General features: G+C 36.4%; 1 protein-coding gene across 2 annotated transcripts in view; it reads left to right on the top strand.

Annotated features, from left to right (window-relative positions):
• The window catches only part of GMCL1 (germ cell-less 1, spermatogenesis associated), a 54,724-nt gene that overhangs the window by 15,305 nt on the left and 15,998 nt on the right, over positions 1-23,421 (top strand). Inside the window, exons 5-11 of one of the 2 annotated variants that reach the window (XM_003830932.7) lie at positions 1,294-1,406; positions 2,276-2,341; positions 5,658-5,742; positions 7,772-7,862; positions 12,968-13,105; positions 19,412-19,481; positions 23,022-23,097. In XM_003830932.7, coding sequence (XP_003830980.3) covers positions 1,294-1,406; positions 2,276-2,341; positions 5,658-5,742; positions 7,772-7,862; positions 12,968-13,105; positions 19,412-19,481; positions 23,022-23,097 — 639 coding nt within the window. The remainder of the gene's footprint in view (positions 1-1,293; positions 1,407-2,275; positions 2,342-5,657; positions 5,743-7,771; positions 7,863-12,967; positions 13,106-19,411; positions 19,482-23,021; positions 23,098-23,421) is intronic. The other variant, XM_024927722.4, reaches the window with a different exon arrangement.

Raw genomic sequence — 23,421 nt, 5'->3', positions numbered from 1 at the left:
TAGTGATGTGAAATAATGGAGGATTCAAGACTCTAACAGAAACATGGCTCCCACATAAACATAAGAAGGATTGCAGAAGAGGGGGGCAGAAGCCAGATCATGAAAATACATCTATACATCGCTAAGAAGTTTAGCATACACAGTACCTTTGGAATATTTTAATCAGGGGAAAGACGAAGTTATGTTTTAGAAAGAATACTTCAGTAACAATGTGACAGATGAATTGAAGGAAAGATGAGTACAGCATTAGAGACAAAAACCTGTTGCAGTCGTCCAAGGGAGGAAAGTAGGGTAGTAGCAATAAGCTTGGAGAGGAAAAAGTGGATACCAGAGAGATTCAGGGATAATCCACTGGACTTGGTGATAGACTAAATGTTAAGAGGAAAGGGGAGGAGTCTAGAATGATTTCCAGGTAAGTTTAAAATCCTAATGGAGTCAATGTTTTATTTTAATCTTAAAAAATTGTTTACTTTTATGTGGTATTTTTGTACTGATTTATTTGAAGTATTAATAGCTTGCTAAATATCCTTGGTTGAGATCATTTGATTTTCAAAATGTTTTGATCCTTTCAATACTTACTTCCAATAAGTATACTTTATTATCTAACTCTGGTCCTTTTGATTTTGTTCTAAATTCACCTTCTGCTTACTTTTATGATTTACTAACTCTTTAACTTAATATACCTGCATGATGAATGTATTTCAGAAATTTGAATGAAAAGTAGTATTCTTTCCATATATTAAAGTTAGTTCACTTAAAACCTATATAAACATTTTAGGTTAAAACTTTAATGTTAATCATTTGAAATAATAATATACTTGTTTTAAGTCTATCTCTTAGATATTGTAGTTATTTTAAACTTGATCACTTTCTGCTAATGCATACTGTTAGTTTAGGCCCATCACATGGTTAACTGACTATGTAGACTTCTTAATTTAAAAAGAAATGGCAAAACAGACAAAATGCTGCTAAAGAAATTTGCAAAGGTCTCAGACAGGGGAAGAATAGAAAAGAAAAAGAATAGCAGTATTCATTCTCTACCTTACTGCTACCCCCCACCTTCCATTTTCAAATTCCAAGTATTTAGTTGAATACTTGCTGAACTTTTTTCAGTATTTTTATTGGACTTGTTAAAAAAAAAAAAAACAACTTAGGTTTGCTGCACTTAATGAGTTTTCTTTCTTTTCTTTCTTCCTTCTTTTTTTTTTCTTTTACTTTTTAATATGTAAAAGCTGTCAGAGCTAATTTTTCCCACGTGAAATGGGCCTTTCCAGTGCTTATTTATATTTACAGGACGGTTTAATACAGCAGTGTGGTGAGACAATGAAGGAAACAGTTAATGTGAAAACTGTATGTGGCTATTACACATCAGCAGGGACCTATGGATTAGATTCTGTAAAGAAAAAGTGAGTTGCCTTTTTTGTTTTTCTTCCTATCCCACTTTTAGGAATTTGGTTGCTTTAGTTTCTTAAGAGAATGTATAGCTATAAGAAAGAAAGAATTAAGGAAAAATAGGATAGGGGGATGGAATTTTATTAAATAAAAAGCCCCTTTTAACTTTTGGACTAATTAGTAAATTCCTCAAAAGTGTCCTCTTTGTAAGTGACCATAGGTGGGTTATATACATGCTTATAAAAACCATGGTCACCTTGGTCGGGTGTGGTGGCTAACACCTGTAATCCCAGTGGTTTGGGAGGCCAAGGCAGAAAGATCACTTGGGCCCAGGAGATCAAGACCAGCCTGAGCAATGTAGGGAGACCCCATCTCTACAAAAAATTTTAAAAATTAGCCAGGCATGGTGGCATGCACCTGTGGTCCCCGCTATTCTGGAGGCTGAGGTCAGAGGATTCTTTGAGCCCAGGAGGTTCAAGACTGCAATGAGCCGTGATCATGCCACTGCACTTTATAGTATATTTTCTATTAAAATTGTTTAAGAAGTAGGCCTGATAGACTGACAGTCCTTCTAACTCTTGAGAGTTGCAGTACCTGTTTTGAGATTTTAAAGAAGGTTATACTAGTATGCAGACCCCTTAATAAACTATTTAACACAAACTCAAAATGAAGTTTTAAAACTGGAAATGCTCTCGTTAATATAAAGGAAATATTCTCTTAATAATATCCACTGACAAAAATAATACTAAATTTCCTATTGTTAAGCTAAAAGTTTTGAGCATGTTCTGGCAAGATTAATCTGATTTTATTTTAACTATAAGTCCTACTTAATAAATTGTAAATACATGGCATATAATGTAATAATTATATATTTTAATTTCAGGTGCCTTGAATGGCTTCTAAACAATTTGATGACTCACCAGAATGTTGAACTTTTTAAAGAACTCAGGTATTTGAATTTCAAGTAACTTTATAATTAGTCATCCTAAAATATTGTTTATCATTTGTTAAAGTACATAACATTTTTGTAGAACACAAAAATATATTATGAAAAAGCAAACAATTTAATGAAAGGGCTTGACTACATCCATAAACTGAAGAAATGCTGTGCAAACATTTCTTTGTTGTGAATAATATAATGGATATTATGTCTACTGTTTTAACTGAAAAATGCATTACTGTTATAAGACTATAGAAAAGTTTCAGGTTTTGCCAGGCTGTTAGAGAATTTAAAAGTTATATTTTAAAAATCATCTTTATTATTGAGAAATAAGTTTGAAGAAACTGTTTTGGCCTTTTTTTTTTTTTTTTTTTTTACCTTCAAAAACTTTTCATGTTGATCCGTTTTCTCACTAGAATGAATTCTCTGATGTGGAGTAACAAATGTGTGTCTCCTATAAATGTACATTTTTCCATCTCTGATTATTTCACACCTTGAATCCAAATCTGTAGTCCCAGCTACTCTGGAGGCTGAGGCAGGAGGATTGCTTAAGCCATAGAGGTCAAGGTTGCAGTGAGCTGTGATTGCGACACTGCTCTCCAGCCTCAGTGAGAGTGAGACAAGTTACCATGGTTCTTCACCGTCACCTCCTGGTACAAGGTCTTCTGAACCAGGTCAAGGTATTCCCACTCCTGATGAGAGAAGTCTGTGGCCATGTCCCTGAATGTTACAAATTCACAGGCCATGGTTTTAGACAAGCAAAAGCCAATCAGTCCTCAGGGTTTCTCTACCAGAAAAGCAGATTTGGGAAAACCTAGACCTATAATCCCAGCACTTTGGGAGGCCAAGGTGGGAGGATTGCTTGAATCTAGGAGTTCGAGATCATCCTGGGCAACATAGTGACATCCCCTCTCTTTGAGAAAATATCAATCTTCCTCTAAAAAAAACCTGTTAGCGCCACACAGGGTCCCATGCAGGCTTCAGGCTGGGGCTGCAGAGGCTCCTGCAGTCAACTGCGCCGCCTTTGTCCTCAAGCGGGACCTGGTGAGACGCAGCACAGCGCAGAGCCAGAGGTCCTGGAGATGGAGCCAGAGGTCCAAGATTTCTCCATCACCTGTGGACTATGTAGTCCAAGCTGGAATAATAGGACCGCAGTCACCCGTGAGAAATGGATTCCAGGGTTCTAAAAACCTACAAGAAATATGGCGGTGACAATGAGGACTGCCCACCCTGCCCACCACCCAAGCTGCAGAGCAGCCTTTCTTTTTTAAAGAGATGGGGGCCTTGGTATGTTGCCCAGGCTAGACTCAAACTCCTGAGCTCAAGCAGTCCTCCTGCCTCAGCCTCCAAGTAGCAGGGATTATAGGCACATACCACTGCACCCAGCTTAGTTTGGCTTTTTGGATTAAGTACGCATATTATCCATTTATTCCTGCAGCAAGTACTTCCTGACTGTCCTTTATATGTAAAGATTATTAGGGGCTGTGAAGGATGCAGAGATGATTTTGTCATGGTCTCTTGCTGTCAAAGAGCTTATTTGTAGTAATGGGACTAAGATATTTGTGATGGGTCTGAGAAAATCTGGCTAGCAGTTAACTTTTGAAGGCTGGTTGGCATTACAGTCATTTTCTGGCTTGCATTTCCCTGACAGCAGTGCTTCTGAGACAAGGATACAAATGTGTCCGAGAGTATGTGACATTCTGATGGAAATGTACAAAACCAAAGTCAAACATTACATAGCTTCCCAGAATGTGAATTTTACTGATTTTTTTTTTTTTTTTTTTTTTTTTGGTGGGGAGGAGGTGGGGGAGAGGTAAATATTTTTATGTTTAAATACCTTATGGAATAGAGGGAATTCAAATTTCCTTGAACTCTCAAGATACAATTTATAGAAATGTTACTTTTTATGGTTAGACCACCTCCTAGATTATTGGGTTTTTTCCCTTTCTTTTGCCTTTACGAGATAATTTGGTAGAGAAGTGTGAGAGACTTTCATCACCTGGTGATGTCAAGGCATAAATAAATCACCGTAGAATGTTTGATTTGAAAATCATTAGAAACACTTTAATACAGTCAACCCTCCTTATCCGTGGGTTCTCCATTTGTGGATTCTACCAACTGCCGATTGAAAAGATTTGGGGGAAAAACTATAAAAAATAATAACAAAAAAACCCAATGTAGTATGACAACTATTGCATAACATTTACATTGTATTAGGTACTGTAAGAACACCTAGAGATGATTTAAAGTATATGAGAGGATGTGCATAGGTTACATGCAAATACTATGCCATTTTATATAAGGGACTTGAGCATAGAGGATTTTGGTATTTGTAGGAGGTTCTGAAACCAATCCCCCACAGATACAGGGGGATGACTCTAATTTCTCATTGAACTTTTTGAAAAAGGAGCAGGATCCTCTTAAAAACCCACGTGCTCTCTTGGCTTTTTATGGCTCAAAGGAAAGAAAGAACAAAGGAAAAGCAAAACAAAACAAATAACTGGTGATATCATTTTCACTCTAAATAACTAGCACATGTTTCTTGATCTTATTGTCTTGAATGGTACTAAAACCATAGTTTATGACTAAGCAATTCTCTTAAGCCTAGAGGTTAAAGATTACTTTGACGATATAGCTGTTTTAGTGTCTTTTTTTTTTTGATTTTGGAGACAGTGTCTTGCTCTGTTGCCCAGGCTGGAGTGCAGTGGTAACAGTCTCGGCTCACTGCAGCCTCCACCTCTTGGGCTCAAGCGATCCTTCCCACCCCTTCAGCCTCCCGAGTAGCTGGGACTACAGGTGCACACCAACATGATTGGCTAATTTTTTTTATTTTTTATTTTTTGGTAGCACGAGGTCTCACCATGTTGTCCAGGCTGGTCTCAAACATCTGGCCTCAAATGATTCTCCTGCCTCCCAAAGTGCTGGGATTACAGATGTGAGCCACTATGCCTGGCCTTTTTTAAAAGAACAAAACGAAACGTAGAAGTGGAGTGGTGGAAGGCAAAAGAGGAAGGCTGCCATTTTATCAGAGCATACTTAAAGTTATCTTACTGGAACCTTGCTTTAACTTGATTAATCAGCAGATCAGAGCTCTTTGTTTCCCTATCAGTGTGAAAAGGACCTTTCACAGCACACTATCTGAATTAAAAGTATCCTTGTATCCAGATAGATTGTTTTCTAAGATTCTTTGTCTTGGGCAGAAGGACTGCTGTCATTTTTAATTCCACATATTTTTTTACAAGAAAGACTTAAAGCTTTTATTTCTACCAGGATCCTTTAGCCTGTGCCTAAAGATAAGCTCACTCCCTCTATTTATCCTTTTCAGTATAAATGTCATGAAACAGCTCATTGGTTCATCTAACTTATTTGTGATGCAAGTGGAGATGGATATATACACTGCTCTAAAAAAGGTACTGACATAATATGATGTCATATTATACAAGGATGTCACCTCAGCAATGCGTATAATGGTGAAAAACTGGAAACAGTATCCAGTAATAAAGGGATGGTTATAAATGTAAGAAAAGGAAATAGGCCGAAACCTTAAAAAGTCTTTATATTTAGGGATTTGGAATCATTAGTGATTTTAACTTTATTTTTTGTACTTTTCTATTTTAGGAATACTTTTCTGTTTTTTCCCAGACTTTTCTTTAACAAAAAATATGTTATTGCTATTTGTTTATTTACATAATCAAAAATGTTTTATATTGCTTTTAGGAACGTTTTCAAAGTTGAGCTTCAGTTAATGATGGCATTTTTACACACGCTTTTTCTAAGAAATGTTGAAATTTTTCTTCTAAAGGCCTGTTTGTGTGTCTGGCATATGTTTTACTTCATGCTTTTGAAAAGTTTCAACATTTTAAAAATCTAATTTTATTTTCACAACTCTTTGAAGACACAGATCAGCCATTATTCTTCCATGTAGATAGTGAGACTCAGAGCAGGTTTGAGGCAGAGCCTGGGTCTTGGGAGTCCCAGTCCATTGCCCTCTTCCTACTGCATAATCCTGCCTTTACCCTTTTGTCCGCAAAACAATGTTGTGAGTATTTAACACAGTTGTGAAACTTCAGACTGAGACACTTTCTAGCTTATCTCATAGGGACTCTTTGTTTGTTTGTTTCTATGGTAGAGATGAAATTTTGTTACTGTTTTTCTTCAAGGAACTTTACTATCTGGGCTATCCAATCTTTTAAAAAATCGGTGCAGAGGTCAGGCACAGTGGCTCATGCCTGTAATCCCAGCAATTTGGGAGGCCCAGGCTGGCGGATCGCTTGAGGCCTGGAGTTCAAGATCAGCTTGGGTAACATGGCAAAAACCCCTCTCTACAAAAAATACAAAAGATTAGCTGGGTGTGGTGGTTCGTGCCTGTAGTCCCAGCTACTCAGCAGGCTGAGGTGGGAGGATCACCTGAGCCTAGGAGGTGGAGCCTGCAGTGAGTTGTCACAGTGGCATTCATTTCTGTTATTAAAACTGCTTTTTGCCAGTAATGGTAAGTACTAATACTTACAGGATGTTTACGTGCCGTGCACCATTCTAAGTATTTATATATATTAAATATTTTAATGTCCTATGAGGTAAACATATTATCATGCTCATTTTACAAATGAAGAAATTAAGGCCCAGAGATACTAGGTAATGTGCCCGGCTCTTAAGTGCCAGGTTCAGGATTTAAAAGTTTTTGCTCTTACCTACTCTGCATATTATCTCAGCAGCAGTAAGACAAAGAAGCTCCTTTTTCCCATGTTCATTTCTTGCTTTTATAATCTCATATAGTATTTAGTGAAATTGAGTTGTTAGTGAGTAGAATAAATTAGTATAAAATTTCTAATTAATATACATATATATTAAACCTTTACCTTTTTAATACAGTAATCTCCAGTGTGTTACCATAAATACTTCTGAAGGATTGGCTTACTCCGTAGCACACACGTCCAATTTTTATCACTGGACTATGATTTTTTTTTTCTTTTTTCCTGGAGACAAGGTCTCGCTCTGTCACCTAGACTAGAACATAGTGGTGCGATCATGGCTCACTGCACCTCGACCTCTAGGGCTCAAAAGGTTCTCTCACTTCAGCCTCTTGAGTAGCTGGGACTCCAGATGCATACCACTATGCCCAGCTAGTTTTTTTTCTGTGTGTAGAGATGGGGTTTGACCATGTTTCCCAGGCTGGTCTAAACCTCTCTCAAGTGATCTGCCCACCTTGGCCTCCCAAGTGCTGGGATTATAGGTGTGAGCCACAGCACCCAGCCATTGGACTATGATAATGCCATGATAAATTGAGTGCTTATAGTTGTACTTTCTTTCTTGCAATTGCTGGTAAAGTAGAAGTTAAATTTTTTAGCTATTATATTTTAAGGTGAAAGCAATTTGAAAATGTAAAATCATAAAATGATGAAATTTCATAATTGTTTTCTTATTTAATTTTTTTTAACCTAGTGGATGTTCCTTCAACTTGTGCCTTCTTGGAATGGATCTTTAAAACAGCTTTTGACAGAAACAGATGTCTGGTTTTCTAAACAGAGGAAAGGTAGGCCTGAAGTTTTTGAGAACTTGTCTTTTAAAAAGAAGTTTGTTAAAATCAGGCCCCATGAGAACAGAAAATAAATAAATTAATTAATTAAATGAAATCAGGCCCTGACTTGTTTATAGACTTAATTTTAGAGCTTGGAGAAGACCTTAGCAATTATCTACTTCACCCCTCATTTACAGTGAGAAAATCAAGGCTAGATAAGAAAAATACCTTAACTATCATTATCTGAATTGTTACTCCTTGAACTGTCATCATACTCTTGATCGCCAAAAACTATTGTTTTTCCCATTTTATCACTAACAGATCTTGTTGATTGCATTTGTCTTGACCACACTGAGTTTTCTCTAACAAGCTATACCCCGTCAGGCAACCATTCTTAACATAGGGGCCATAGATAGGCTCTCATGTGTCACTGACTCCCAAAAGTGGGTACAGAATTTGATATGTGTGTGTGTTGCTGCATACATTTGTGAGAGGAGAGCTTCCATACCTTCCATCAGATTCTTAGTGGAGACTGATCTAAAATTGGTTAAGATCAACTGCTATAAGGTCTTATCTGCGCAAAGGAGGGCATGCAATATAAAAAAAATACATGTGTATACTATGTTAAAATGTATGTATGTTATTTTTTACTTTGCTAAAACATATCTAGAAAAAGTATTTTTTACGGCTGTCAGGTGCAAAGAACTGGATAAATCCTTAGTTCGTGATTTTCTTAGTTTATGGCCACCTTTTTGGTTTATTTTTAATACGTTGAGCCTTTGTGACCTAATCTTTGAGTACTAGAACATCAGTAACTTCAGTCTAACTCATGTGCTTGTTTTCTATTGTGTCCCTCTGACTTTTCCTAACCACTATCTTGAACTTCATGTTTATTCTTTTGCTTTATAAATATATATTATTGCACCATGTATATACGTCTTAACATATATTACATAGTGGTGTGCTAATAAGCTGACTCTGAAAAAATAATCCTTGATTAGTACCATTTCTTAATTCCCATGGTACAAATTTTCCCATCATGGCTGATTGATTGCAAGCTACCAACATGACATCACTGAATGAGAAAGGAGATGCACACAGCTCCTATGAGCTAGCAGCAACACGCCACTGTATAATATATCATTTTGTTTTAGTTGTTATGGAACTATGTCACATTGTGGCCTTAATTTTAATGTCCTTTATAACTAAAGAGATTGAATGACTCTTAATATGGTTATTAGCCATATGTTTCCTCTTCTGTGAGATATCTGTTCAGGTATGTTTCCTATTTTAATGTCAGATTTGTCTTTTCTTATTGATTTGTAGGCATTCTTTATGTATTCCTGATAACTAATCCTTTGTCATACATATGTTCTGCACTTCCAGTTTGTAGGTTATCTTTTTAATTTATTAGAGATGTCTTTTTGGTTGGGTGCCGTGGCTCATGCCTGTAATCCCAGCACTTTGGGAGGTCAAGGCAGGAGGCTCACTTGAGACCAGGAGTTCAAGGACAGCCTGGGCAACATATCAAGACCCTGTCCCTACAAAAAGTTTAAAGAATTAGCAGGGCAGCCTGGCACGGAGGCTGATGCCTGTACTCCCAGCACTTTGGGAGGCTGACGCCTGTACTCCCAGCACTTTGGGAGGCTGAGGTGGGCGGATCACAAGGTCAGGAGTTGGAGACCAGTGTGGCCAACATGGTGAAACCCTGTCTCTACTAAAAATACAAAAATTAGCCGGGTATGGTGGCGGGCGCCTATAATCCCAGCTGCTAGGGAGGCTGAAGGAGGAGAATCGCTGGAAACCAGAAGGCGGAAGTTGCAGGGGGCCGAGATTGCGCCATTGCACTCCAGCCTGGGCAACGAGCAAAACTCTGTCTCAAAAAAAAAGAATTAGCAGGGCATGGTGGCATGTACTTGTCTGTATTCCCAGCTACTGGGGAGGCTGACGTTGGGGGAGGATCACCTGACCCTGGGGGTGTCAGGGCTGCAGTGAGCCATGGCCACACACCACTGCACTCCAGCCTGGACAGCAGAGTGAGACCCTGTCTCAAAAGGAAAAAAAATGTCTTTTGATGAATAGATATTCTTAATTTTAAAATTTCATGCTCTTTATATCTTAAATACATTTTATAGAATTATTTTATGTAGTCAAATTACCTACCTCAGAGCCAGATAAATTAATTTTCTATAAAGCTCCTGAAGTAAAAATGTGTAAAGAACCATATCAGTGAAATATAACTTGATTTCCTTGAAGAACAAAAATACTAAACTTGTATCTTAAATTATACTTTTGTGTTATGTTATGGCAATTAAAGAAGGACTAGGGAAATTATAGAGGAGAAAAGTAGGGGAAAGCATTTAAATAGAAGAGAGAGAAAAGCTGAAAGAGACAAGGATGGTGAAGAAGTTAAAAAGACAAAGAGACTCAGTAGAAACAGTAGATATTAGGCAAATGTTGATAGAACCTTATGATCATTTGTGCTCCAGATAGATCCACCACGGCAATCAATCAAAAGAGAAATTGCCCTGTAGCCTAAGTGGCAGAAACTAGAGAAGCAAGCTGTGGTCCACTTCTGGATTCCCACTTGAGGCTCTCCCTCCCAGCCCCTGAGGTGTGAAAGTATACAGTTCAAGATAACTTTTCAAGGAGACATTGATTGCACAAACCAAAATGTATGTCTGATGCTCTTGTTTTTCTGTGAAGATTTTACAGAGTCATTTTCAATAGTTTTAAAATTATAAATAAGATGCATACTTAGGAAATAGGATAGAAAAATCACTTGTGATCCCTCACTCGTTATATTTTGGTATATGTCTGTCTGTCTTTTTTTTTTTTTTTTTTTTTTTTGAGACAGAGTCTTGCTCTGTCACCCAGGCTGGAAGTGCAGTGGTGCGATCTTGGCTCAGTGCAACCTCCACCTCCCAGATTCAAGCAATTCTCCTGCCTCAGCCTCCCGAGTAGCTGGGACTACAGGTGCATGCCACCACACCCAGCTAATATTTTGTATTTTTAGTACAGATGGAGTTTGCCATGTTGGCCAGGCTGGTCTTGAACTTCTGTCCTTGAGTGATCTGCCTGCCTCGGCCTCCCAATGTGCTAGGATTACAGGCATGAGCCACCACACCTGCCATATATTTTTGTATATTTCTTTTAAGTTTTCTTAATTATTTGACTTTTCAGATCTATATGGATCAGGACTACAAGAAACAATAGAAATTTAGAAAGTTTTCTACACAATTGTACTTAAGGATTGCTATTGAATTTGGCTGATGGAATAAGTATGGCCACATGTTGTCCAGCAAGAAACTTTAAAACATTTTTTTTGGTTCTATAAATTCTTACAGAAGTAAATGAGCCAGTCTCTTCTACAGCCGTGACGAAAAGGCTTCATGAGTTAGAATCACCAGATTTCTATGAGACAATCCAGAATTAGATTTTTATATCTTGTTCATGTGACAGAACACTTGTAAAAACAAAATGGTATTCTCAGCACACCCCCTGAAATTGGCACATTTAATTCAACATATGAACTGGAACCAATGTTGTTATTTTTAAAATCAAGAGATATAAATCCACTGTCACACACCTGTTGTATAAATAAGTGAAGTTAACTATTAATTTTTTAATGAATTTACTGCTTTCTTGTTTGCTTTGCTGACTCTAGGCAGGTGCCAAGGGAATACAAAAAATATATGAGATAATGTGGAAATTCTTTTCATTAACTTGGCTGTCTTTTTACAATTTTCAGGAAAAAAATATTTTAGTGGGGAACACCTTCTGGTCTACAGAAAACCTGTGTTCCATGTGAAGCATGGTTTGAGACATAATAGTCTATAATGGCAACTATCATGTTTTTCTCCTTATCCTTAATAGCAACAGGACTGGGTATACATACTCTCCTGGGTATATGTCGTTTAACAGAAAACATAGACTAGGGCTCATGCACAAATACCTGTTTGATAGCAGTAACTCTAAACCTTTCCTTCTGACTCATGAAAGCACACTGGAATGTAACTGAGGGTAATTTTTAGGAATAACCTTAAATTCTCCCTAAAAGAAAAAAAATTATATACTTCATAAACTTGAATTATTCTATTTTCTTTTCTTTTTTTGAGACAGAGTTTCACTCTGTCACCCAGGCTAGAGTGCAGTGGCGCAATCTCAGCTCACTGCATCCTCTGCCTCCCGGGTTTAAGCAATTCTCTGCCTCAGCCTCCCAATTAGCTGGGTTTACAGATGCCCACTACCACACCCAGCTAATTTTTTTTGTATTTTTAGTAGAGACAGGGTTTCATCATCTTGGCCAGGCTGATCTTGAACTCCTGACCTCGTGATCCACCCTCCTCGGCCTCCCAAAGTGTTGGGATTACAGGCGTGAGCCACCACGCCCAGCCAAATTATTCTATTTTCAGTATTATTATTATTATTATTATTATTATTATTATCATTATTACTTATTTTAGAGACAAGGTCTTGCTCTGTCACACAGGCTGGAGTGCAGTGGTGCAATCATAGCTCACTGCAAGCTGAAACTCCTGGGCTCAAGCAATCTTTCCACCTCAGCCTCCTGAGTAGCTGGGATCACAGGCGTGAGCCACCACGCCTAGCCATACAGTGTCTTTCTTATTTTGTATTTCAATAGAGAATTAATATATTAACTAGTGTTCATTACATGTAGCTGAAATGTAAGTTAAAAGAAATTAAGAGATATTCTTTGTCCTGTGTACCTTATCCTTGACTGAGGCTTTTGGGCTCCAGAGTTTCACTGGCCTGTTCAGGTCTTCGGAGGGGGATTCTGGCGAGAATGTGTAATCCTAAGTACCTTTCTCAAGCCTTCCTTTCCCAACTTGCTGCACTATACATGCCAAATGCCCAGAAAAAGCTGAATTCCCAGCCTGGGGGTTTCATTAAGACCAAAGTTAATTTCCTGGGATTTTAAAATAAATCTCCTTATGTTCTTATCTGTAAACCTAAGGTTTATAAAATTCTTGAGAACTTTAAAACTAGCTTATTTTGTATTCTAATAGACATGAATGTACGTATCCCCCGTCCACAAACACATTTAAGAATAATAGGTTTGAAAAGAATGGCTGTTTAACTTACATGGTTTTTTATAGATTTTGAAGGTATGGCCTTTCTTGAAACTGAACAAGGAAAACCATTTGTGTCAGTATTCAGACATTTAAGGTTACAATATATTATCAGTGATCTGGCTTCTGCAAGAATTATTGAACAAGATGCTATAGTACCTTCAGGTAAGAGAACATAATTTGTAATTTTAAGTAATATACTTCTGATTATAAAGTAAAATAGATCATAGAAAAGAACAAGGAAAGAAGTAGAAATTATTATTAATCCCAAAAAGGTATACATCTTTATGCCAAAGTGGAATCATCCTATAGAAGTAATTTTCTGTGCTTACATATCATGAGTATTTTCCCATATCATATTTCATGAAATACTCTCTAGAATATTTAAATGATTATCTAGTATTCTGTAATATGGATTTTCTTTAATTTAATAAACCAGTACATGATTTTGGATGAGACTTTTTAAAATGACTTTTGAAGTATTTAAAGATCATAAGTGATTTTTCTATTAGTGCTCCTTAAATTTGTTTATTTTGGTTTTTTCTTATTCTAAAGTCTTAAACTTCATGTTGAAGCAAATGTGTCTTTGCTAATTATAATTTAAATTTTTTGAAATAACTACTGATTTACCTGAGTTAAATCTCTAGTGCTTGTGAATAATTCTATTTAGTACTATATATACATATACAAAATTGAAAATAGAATTTCTGTTTGAACATTTACATGTAATGTTTGTAGTAATAATTATAGATTTGTCTAAAAAGTTGTGATTATTTTTGACACCTTAATTGTGACATAGCTATATGTTTATAGATTTTTGTTCCTGATATCTGTATACTTATTTGGAAAGAAATTGAAGGGAAGGAAAACTTAGAGTTAACTCTTCTGGTATATTTGGAAGTGATGCATTTTTATCAAATCACTTTAGCAAGTTTATAGATACTGTTTAAGTCACAAATTCTCTGAATTTTACATTGCTTATAGTATAGCAGTTCTATAATAGTTTTAGTATCTGTTAAATACCAGGCCCTAGCAATAATGTAATGTTAGATGCCAAAGCCAATTACATATGCCGCTCTAACTGTACTTCCTTTTAAGGCTTTTTGCAAATGTATTTTGTAAGAGATTGGGGAAAAGTCTGTTCTAAAGTAGTTTAATTTAAGTGTGCCTGTGATGCAAGTGGATAAGCTTTATATTTTTGGATTGCAAGATGGGTACAAGTATTTCTAGTCTAAAATATTTTGTTCAGTATAAAATCAGAAAGAATTTAGATCCTGTATTTTTTGGCAGATTTCAGTCATTGTTACCGTATCTTACAGATAATTATTTATCACATTGTGAAGAGACAGAAGGAAGCCACCTAATTCACATTATTGAGATAGGTTGATATATGCTCTCAGTAGGAAGGTATCTTAGATTTGAAATTAGTTGAAATTATTTTGATTAATCAACCTAAAACTTGATCATTTTTCAGAAATAGTGCCAAACATGTGTTAACGTTAATCAAAGTTAGGCGTTTGGCAATATGGGGAATTTGGGTACATCTGTTTACCATCTTTAGGTGAAAAATTTAGAAGCATGTTTAATTAAAAGTTGAATTGGGACTTTGTATAGAAGCACTTTATTTTAGGATTCAACTGTGTCAAGCACAGTTCAACTCCATTATTTCATGGAATTCGGTTTATCTTAGGTTATTAGGTTCATTAACTGTCTTATTCCATACTCTTGTCATGCTTTCCTCCACTTGGATACCTCTGACCTATCTTGTTACTATTCCTGCCAGACCTTTCTACTATATGCCCTGGAACCAGGGACAACAAAATCTTCCATCTCTTCCCTCCTTTTTTTTGTTTTTTTGTTTTTTAAACTTCCAGAATAAGCTATTTTCCCTCCGTAGAAGACTTTCTGGCTCTCACACCCTACTAATATAGGGCCAGGAGACCACCGTCCTAGCCCCCTCAGTGTGCACTTTCCAAACCATTATTGCATGCCATCTGAGCCTGTTTTCTCTTCTGACCCCTAATCATTTCTTTGCATTCATTTAAGACTTAGACACTTATTTTACTGTCTATTTCTCCCCCAATCCAGTCACATAATATGTCCATATGAACAAATACATTTAATATCCCAGCCTCCTAGTAGTTTTTTGACCTCAGCTCTCAGCCTCCTAGTTATTTGACCTCTTTGCCAAACATTAGGCACTTTCTTCCTAAAACCTGGATATGCCATGAACCTTGTGAACCCAGAATTTCTCAGCATCAGAAACCTGGTAGTTTTCAGGCTATTATATAGCCTAGCATGTTCATAGCCTCATTCCCTTTTACACTGCTCTTTAACTTCCAACCCATTTTAAGCCCTTCATTTTCTGCCAGTCTTTCAAACCTCTCCTGCCTTTTCTTCCCTCTCAGGCTTGGATTTCATGATAGATCATGTTAGGTCACTCTCACAGTTGTCTTCAACTCTGTGTCCTTCACTTGGCAAAATCCTAGAACTAAATTAAACCTTCTTTGTTCCTATACCCTCTACTTTGTGCTGAGTACTGCAGATCATCCTACAGCTTTTGTATTGGTGTCACTGCAAATTCACATTTCAACACTAAGCTTGAACCTTGGGACTTCTTACACTACTTTTAGTTCATTATTTCTCTTTTTCATTTCCTTCAGCAATTGTATCAATTTCTGCCACTCTGTTCCAACTTTCTACCCAATTACCTCATTGTCAGTTTTGTGAAAATAAGTTACTGAAAATGAAAAGGTATGTAAATCCATGTAATAAACTCAGAAAATAGCTTCAGAACTAGATTTTGACGTTATTATACATAAGCATTTTTGAACCAGGCTTCTCCATAATTTTGTGTTAATATTTTATACCTAGATACTCTATACAGAATACTCTTATTTGTCCATGTAGGAATTTTTACTATGTAAATGTTTAGTCACTCATCTTCATTATCTACATCTAATTTATGTGTTTCATAAGTTGTTCAACTTGTAGGCTTAGTTTTTTGCTATAAGCCATATTAGTTTTAAGTGGATTCATGTGAGTGTATGTATACCTGAAGATACACTTTTCCCTTCACTTAAACAAAAAATACTGGGCAAATTAGGAAGTATCTCTTTTTGCTTTTTAAAGTTTGTGAATGTAAGACATGAGATTTTCAAATAATATGGTTTTAGAGGGCCCTTTCCCATATTCTTTGTGTAAAACTAGGGAAATAATCTAAATAAATTCAATCTAATGTATCTCATTTATTCCATTGGGAAAATACTGTGTTTATATTCAAAACTGCTGTAGACTAGATCACAGCTGCAGATCAGATCCGTGACGCTGTCAAATACCACCTTGAAATGCCCATATTTTTTCCCCCTGCAGGCTGGGGAGGGGCGGGCGGGTAGAGACAGAGTCTTGCCATGTTACCCAGGCTGTTCTCAAACTTCTAGTCTTAAGCAATGCTTCTGCCTCGGTCTCCCAAAATGCTGGAATTACAGGCATGAGTCACTGTACCCAGCCCCTATTTTGAGTTTTTGTTTTGGACCTTGGTCTGATAAAGTTTAAAATAAGTGCGGAAACATATTACTATTTAGTCAAAGTTTAGTCTACTTAGTCAAAGTTTCTTGAAGGCACTTTTTCAGAATCTTTCCAGCCAACAGTAGCTCTCTGCCAAAAAGGGTTCTGGCAAACTCTTCCTAGTGTTTCTTCCTTTTTGGAGATGATTGCATACAAACATATTGAAAACTCTGTGTAAAAGAACCTGCTTCACTTATTTTCATCCCATATTTTACCAGGGATTCTTTTTTTTTCCTTTTGCAATGCTATTAACATTGCATTTGAACTTGTGTTGCATTGACTTATTTTTGGAATGCTGCTTTTAAGACATGGGACCTAGAATCCTTGAGCTACCAATGACCAGAAAGATTTCAAGTTTGACTTTTTATTCTTTTGGATTAAACTATGACAAGAGGAACAAAAATATGTACTCATGTTTTTAACTTGTTCAAATGCTTTTGGTTTTAAAGGAGGTTATACAAAAATTGTTGGAATTTAAATTCTAAAACATTTTTGGCCAGGTGTGGTGGCTCACGCCTGTAATCCCAGCACTTTGGAAGGCCGAGGCAGGTGGATTATGAGGTAAGGAGATCGAGACCATCCTGACCAACATGGTGAAACTCCGTCTCTACTAAAATACAAAAAATAAGCCAGGTGTGGTGGCACATGCCTGTAATCCCAGCTACTCGGGAGGCTGAGGCAGAGGAATCGCTTGAACCTGGGAGGTGGAGGTTGCTGTGAACCCAGATCGCGCCACCACACTCCAGCCTGGTGACAGAGCAAGACTCTGTCTCAAAAAAAAAAAAAAATTTATGGGATACATCTAACATGATATTTGAGAATATATACGTACGTCTGACTCTTTCATTCCACTTTTACAAATGAGTCATGAAATGCCATATGCTATCTCTAGATCAATGAGTTTCAAACTCCAGGTATTTTAATAGGTAGGGATCAGCTTTAAATATATATATATGAATTTTTTAAAATATATGTGTGTATGTGTGCTGAGTCATGTAATAGTTGCTACTAGTATTTACCTATGAAGACAAATTATCTGTACTAGACACTTAAATTCCTTATAATAGCAAGATTGTAATTTTGGAGGACCCTGAAAGAAAGATTCAAAAGTGTATTTAGGCCAGACATGGTGGCTCACGCCTGTAATCCCAGCACTTTAGGTGGCCGAAGCAGGAGACCCCTTCTCCATAAAAAATCGAAAAATTAGCTAGGCATGGTGGCAGACACCTATAGTCCCAGCTACTCTGGAGGCTGAGAGGAGAACTGCTTGAGCCCAGGAGTTCAAGGCTGCAGTTTACCAAGATAGGGCCACCGGACCCCAGCCTGGGCCACAGAGTGAGACCGTGTCTCTCTCTCTCTAAAAAAAAAAAAAAAAAAAAAAAGTATATATGGGATGTTTTAAGGAAAGACACCAGTAAATCATTGGAAGTCACCGGATTACTTTTATTAAGTAGAGACCTAGGAAGTGACAATCCAGATTTTAATTGCACTATGATTTCTACCCCTCTTTTAGATAGAGATTGAGAAATAATTTAAGAACTTAAAAAAAAATAGAAAAACTACCCATTCTAGTTGGGAATAAACAAGAGCAGAAAGATAAATAGTGCTGAGCCAATTCTACTTGTATTTATTTATTTTTTGTTTAAGGCAGGGTCTTGCTCTGTTGCCCAGGTTTTGAGTGCATTGACATGTCCAGGGCTCGCTGCAGCCTTGATCTCTCAGACTCAAGAGATCTTTCTGCCTCAGCCTCCTGAGTAGCTGGGACTACAGGTGCACGCACCTAATTTTTGTGGTTTTGGAGAGATCAGGTCTCACTATGTTGCCCAGGCTGGTCTAGAACTCCTGGGCTCAAGTGATCCTCCTACCTCAGCCTCCCAAAGTGCTTGGGATTACAAGCATGAGCCATCTCACCTGGCCTACTCTTATTTTTAATCTGTTTTTATCTAAAATAGCTAATGTTTCCACTTACACAGGCTTATTTTGTGGGAAAAATATTTATTATTAAAGGAATGTCTGTAATTACAATTTTTATTCTATTTAGAATAATTTAAAATATTTTAATTTTTATGTTATCTAAATCTAATATTCTAGAATTATTTATTGAGTGTGCATGTTTCATCTACGAATTTAGGGATGGCTTATTTCCCAAAAAACCAATTAATTGTTTTTTTTATGTTAATAATGGAAGAGTTTATTATTCAATTTTCTGTCAGAACTTCTGTAAACACTAAAAATATAGTTTCAGATATGATTTTTACAATTGAAAAATTAATATGAACTATGAAAGGGAAAACGTTAAACGCAAGAATATGCTTTTAACTATCCCAATTTAAATGTATGCAATGTAATAAGTACAGTCTAGCCTGAGACAAAGCTGTAAAACCTTTACCACTTTAAAGATCATTCAGCCATTATAGTATTTTTGTAAAATATAAGCTACCTACCGGTTTCGTTTGTTTGTTTGTTTGTCTGTCTGTTTGATTGTTTGAGACAGAGTCTCGCTCTGTCACCCAGGCTGGAGTGCAGTGGCATGATCTTGGCTCCCTGCAACCTCCGCCTCCTGGGTTCAAGCGATTCTCCCGCCTCAGCCCCCCAAGTAGTTGGGATTACAGGCGCCCACCACCACACCCGGCTAATTTTTGTATTTTTAGTAGAGACGGGGTTTTGCCATGTTAGTCAGGCTGATCTCGAACTCCTGACCTCAGGTGATCCACCTGCCTTGGCCTCCCAAAGTGCTGGGATTATAGGCATGAGCCACCATGCCTGGCCTAAGCTACCTAATTTTTAAATTGCTATTTTAAACTTGTATTTAGAAATGGTAACAATTTTGTCAACTATGAATGTTTAAATCCTTTATGTTCTTCAGTCGTTATTTATTATTATTAATTTATTCTTACATTTCAGAATGGCTCTCTTCTGTGTATAAACAGCAGTGGTTTGCTATGCTGCGGGCAGAACAGGACAGTGAGGTGGGGTAAGTATATTATACCGTATCATTTTTCATTAAAAAAATTTGCTATGAATTTTTTAATGCATTCATTATGTTGAAAAATCATTAACAGTATTGAAAACTCAAGCTGTTGAAGTAAAGATCATATAATCACTTTTTATATTTTTGCAACATTATCAGTCTTATAAATGTCTTTCTGGTCAATTAGATAGTATAATGCAATTATGGAAATGTCATTTGCTTTATTAGTAAAATTGAACATGTAATCCATATATACTTTGTTTCACTTAGTATCATATGATTTTCTTTCAACATACTGAACTATTATTTGAGGTAATGCTTTCATAAAGCATAATTTTTATATTTATGTCTAGGTAAATCTGTTTTTCTTATTTATGGTAGTATTGTCAAATTCTGATTAATGTAATAAATAGTTTTTGAAGATCTTTAAGTCTAAAATGAATTTAAAAACCATCCAGGCTGGGCACGGTGGCTCACGCCTGTAATCCCAACACTTTGGGAGGCTGAGGTGGGAGGATCACTTGGGGTCAAGAGTTCGAGACCAGCCTGGCCAACATAGTGAAACCCCCGTGTCTACTAAACCCTGGAAGTGGAGGTTGCAGTAAGCCAAAATTGCTCCACTGCACTTCCAAGCCTGGGGGATAAAGTGAGACTCAGTCTCAAAAAAACAAAACAAACAAACAAACAAAAAAACCATCTGGTTACAGATACCTTCCCCAAAAACATATGACTCCCCCCACAAAACATTAATCCTCTTTCTTCATCTTAAAGGAAAGATTATTATAGTGCTTTGTAGTTCACAGAACTTTTATATTTGTGATTTGATCCTTCTGCTAGCTTCTTAATATATAGGTATTGTGGAGAGACTGAGTGTACAGAAAGACCTTCAAAGTTTAATTTTTTGCCCTGATCTCTTTGAACTCATTTTTATATACTAAATAATTTTTTTAAATAATGACCTAATTATAAATTTTCATCCTAACAGTAAGTGTATGAAAGTATTACATAAATTCATGATGATTATGTCATTTTTATTATCCAGGATCCTAGTTTCTACTTTGATTATAATTATATATTTTTTCAAACATATTCCCAGTATATTTATCCAGCATAAATAATAGTAAGATTGTTGAGGCTGGGTGTGGTGGCTCACACCTGTAATCCCAGCACTTTGGGAGGCCGGGGTGGGTGGATCACCTGAGGTCAGGAGTTCGAGACAAGCCTGACCGAGATGGAGAAACCCTGTCTCTACTAAAAATACAAAATTAGCCGGGTGTGGTAGCGCATGCCTGTAATCCCAGCTACTCAGGAGGCTGAGGCAGGAGAATCGCTTGAACCCGGGAGGCGGAGGTTGCAGTGAGCCAAGATCGCGCCATTGCACTCCAGCCTGGGCAACAAGAGCGAAACTCCATCCCCAAAAAAAAAAAGATTGTTGAAATACAAATAATAAATTGAAACCAAAAAGTGAGCTATTTAATGGAATTGAGAACTGAAGCATTTTGTAGTATATGAAGTAACGATGAGCTATTTAATGGAATTCAGAACTGAAGCATTTTGTAGTGTATGAAGTAACTTATAAATCATCCTACTTCTGTATATTCAATTTTTAAATTTTGGATGTTCTTTATTTTTCATGATTTTCCTCACCCATGTCCTTATTGAGGGTAATACAGAGTCTCATCTAAGATACTGCACTAGAATAAGTCTTTAGTTTTTTGCCTTAAGAAGTACAGTCATTTTGGGGGAATTGGTTTCAGGACCCCTGCGTATACCAAAATCCACACATACTCTAGTCCCGCAGTTAGTTGACCCTGCAAAACCCACATATACGAAAAGTTGGCCCTCCATATACACAGATTTCACATCCTACAAATACTGCATTTTTGATCTGATTTTGGTTGAGAAAAATGTGTATAAATGGACCCAAGCAGTTCAAACCTGTTGTTCAAGGGTCAACTGTATATGATATATCCCCTCTTAGGAAATGTTCTGTTCAGCAGATACCAAGCATCTGCTCACTGCTGCAGGACTGCTAAAGTGAGGAAGACACTATATTCCCTGGATGCTATGTTATAATCTGGTGTCAAATTTCCCTCTGGGGTTCTCCTCATAAAACTCTTGTCTATGTTGCCAAGAGGGTTATCTTTCTAAAACAGAAATAAAACTGTGTCACTTCTCTAATTAAATATGTCCAGGGATATTTGATGACAGTTAAGGGATTATAGTTTTGCTGTTCAAGATTATTGAAGCTAGATGGTAAGAAAATTTGGCTCATACTATTTTCTCTGCTTTCATATGTTTGTAGTTTTTCGTAACAAAAAGTTTAAAAGTTACAGAATAAATGCTTGGGAACTTGTTACCTACAAGAGCAGTTGAAACTTTTTAGTATGATCTGTGGGGACTGTCAGCATTCTATCCCAGATGTCTTTAGCTTCCTCTCCTTTCATGTTCATCTGCACTAAATGTGCACTAAATTCTTATGTTCATATGCTGCAGCTGCATTAAATTCCTTTACATTTTGGTTTTCTGTTATGCTCCAGTTCCTTTTTATCCACTATTTCTTCTGCCTGGAATACTCTTACCCCTCCATAGAATTCACCCCTCACCTCCACCCCACCCAACAAGCTTCCACTCAGGCACAAATAATATTTACTCTCTAATGATCCCCCTCTAACCCTGGGCAATAAATCTGTACCTTCTTCATGTGCTTAACATCACAAACCACAAATTATTAATATTATTATAATTAACTGTAGTATAATTATTACTTATGTCTAGTTCCCTACTGAACTGAGCTCTTGGATATCAAGGACATGTTTTATTAGTCTTATTTACACTTATTTATTTATTGTATTTGTTTCATTATTTTATTATGTATTATATATGCTATTATTGTACCCAATTTCTAGGCATTTCATGTTGTGAATGAATATATGAATGAATGTATTATATTACTGTTATCATTTGGAATAATGATGCTAATTATAATACCATATTTATTACAACTTTAGATAACAGTATTTCTCTTAGTTGATTAAGGTCTTTAAACTAGGGAACCAAATAAAGACTTAACTGATAAAATTTTACAGCCATTTTCTATTAATATTGATTTTGCATAGTTACACTATATGAAAAATGGTTTGCATGTGAAACAAGTAATATTAAGTGGTAGGTGATATCAAGTCACATCTTATTTACAGAAATAATAGATTTTAGCTTATTTTACTTGTAGTTAGACTTTTTTTTTTTTTTTTTTGGCAAATAGAATTTTTCAGGTTTTTTTTTCCTCTTCTCTGGTTTGGCTGAGCCCTAATAAAAGTAGTCCAGAAGTCAGGGCAATAAGTGAAACATAGAAGATATTAAATCTTTTTTATCTAGAAAAGTAATGGACTAAATTTAATCAACACTTTCTTATTTTTATCTGTACCACAAAAACTTATTTTTAAATCTGGTAGCAAGATTTTCTGTTCTTAACTCATAGTTCTTTTTTAATTATTAGTTGCATATTTTCTATGAAAGTTCATATTTTATGTATATTTTTAGGCCTCAAGAAATCAATAAAGAAGAACTAGAGGGAAACAGCATGAGGTGTGGTAGAAAGCTTGCCAAAGATGGTGAAGTAAGTATGGGTTGTGACTGTTAATATTCTTATACAAATTGTATTATCAGCACATCCTGCACCTGTAAGTAGTAATCATGACACCTGTCATACCTCAGAAGAGCTTGTTTGATACACTTTCTGTAGCATGATCTGCTGGGAAAGTAGTTACAGCCACCACACTCAGTAGTGATTGATTACTTGGCCTTGTATGAGAATGCTGAACTTAAATTTTGAGTTCAGATAAGACATACAAGAAGAGGGTCCCTTAGCAATCCAGAAATTAAGATAAAGAAGAAATTGTGAGGGATCTGTTACATAGTCTTAAAAGTGATTCTGTGTTAC

This window comes from Pan paniscus, chromosome 12 (genome assembly GCF_029289425.2).
Source record: "Pan paniscus chromosome 12, NHGRI_mPanPan1-v2.0_pri, whole genome shotgun sequence".
In the NCBI taxonomy this organism is placed as follows: domain Eukaryota; kingdom Metazoa; phylum Chordata; class Mammalia; order Primates; family Hominidae; genus Pan; species Pan paniscus.
Note: the sequence above shows the minus strand (reverse complement) of the source record. Positions and strands in the feature narration are given on the sequence as shown.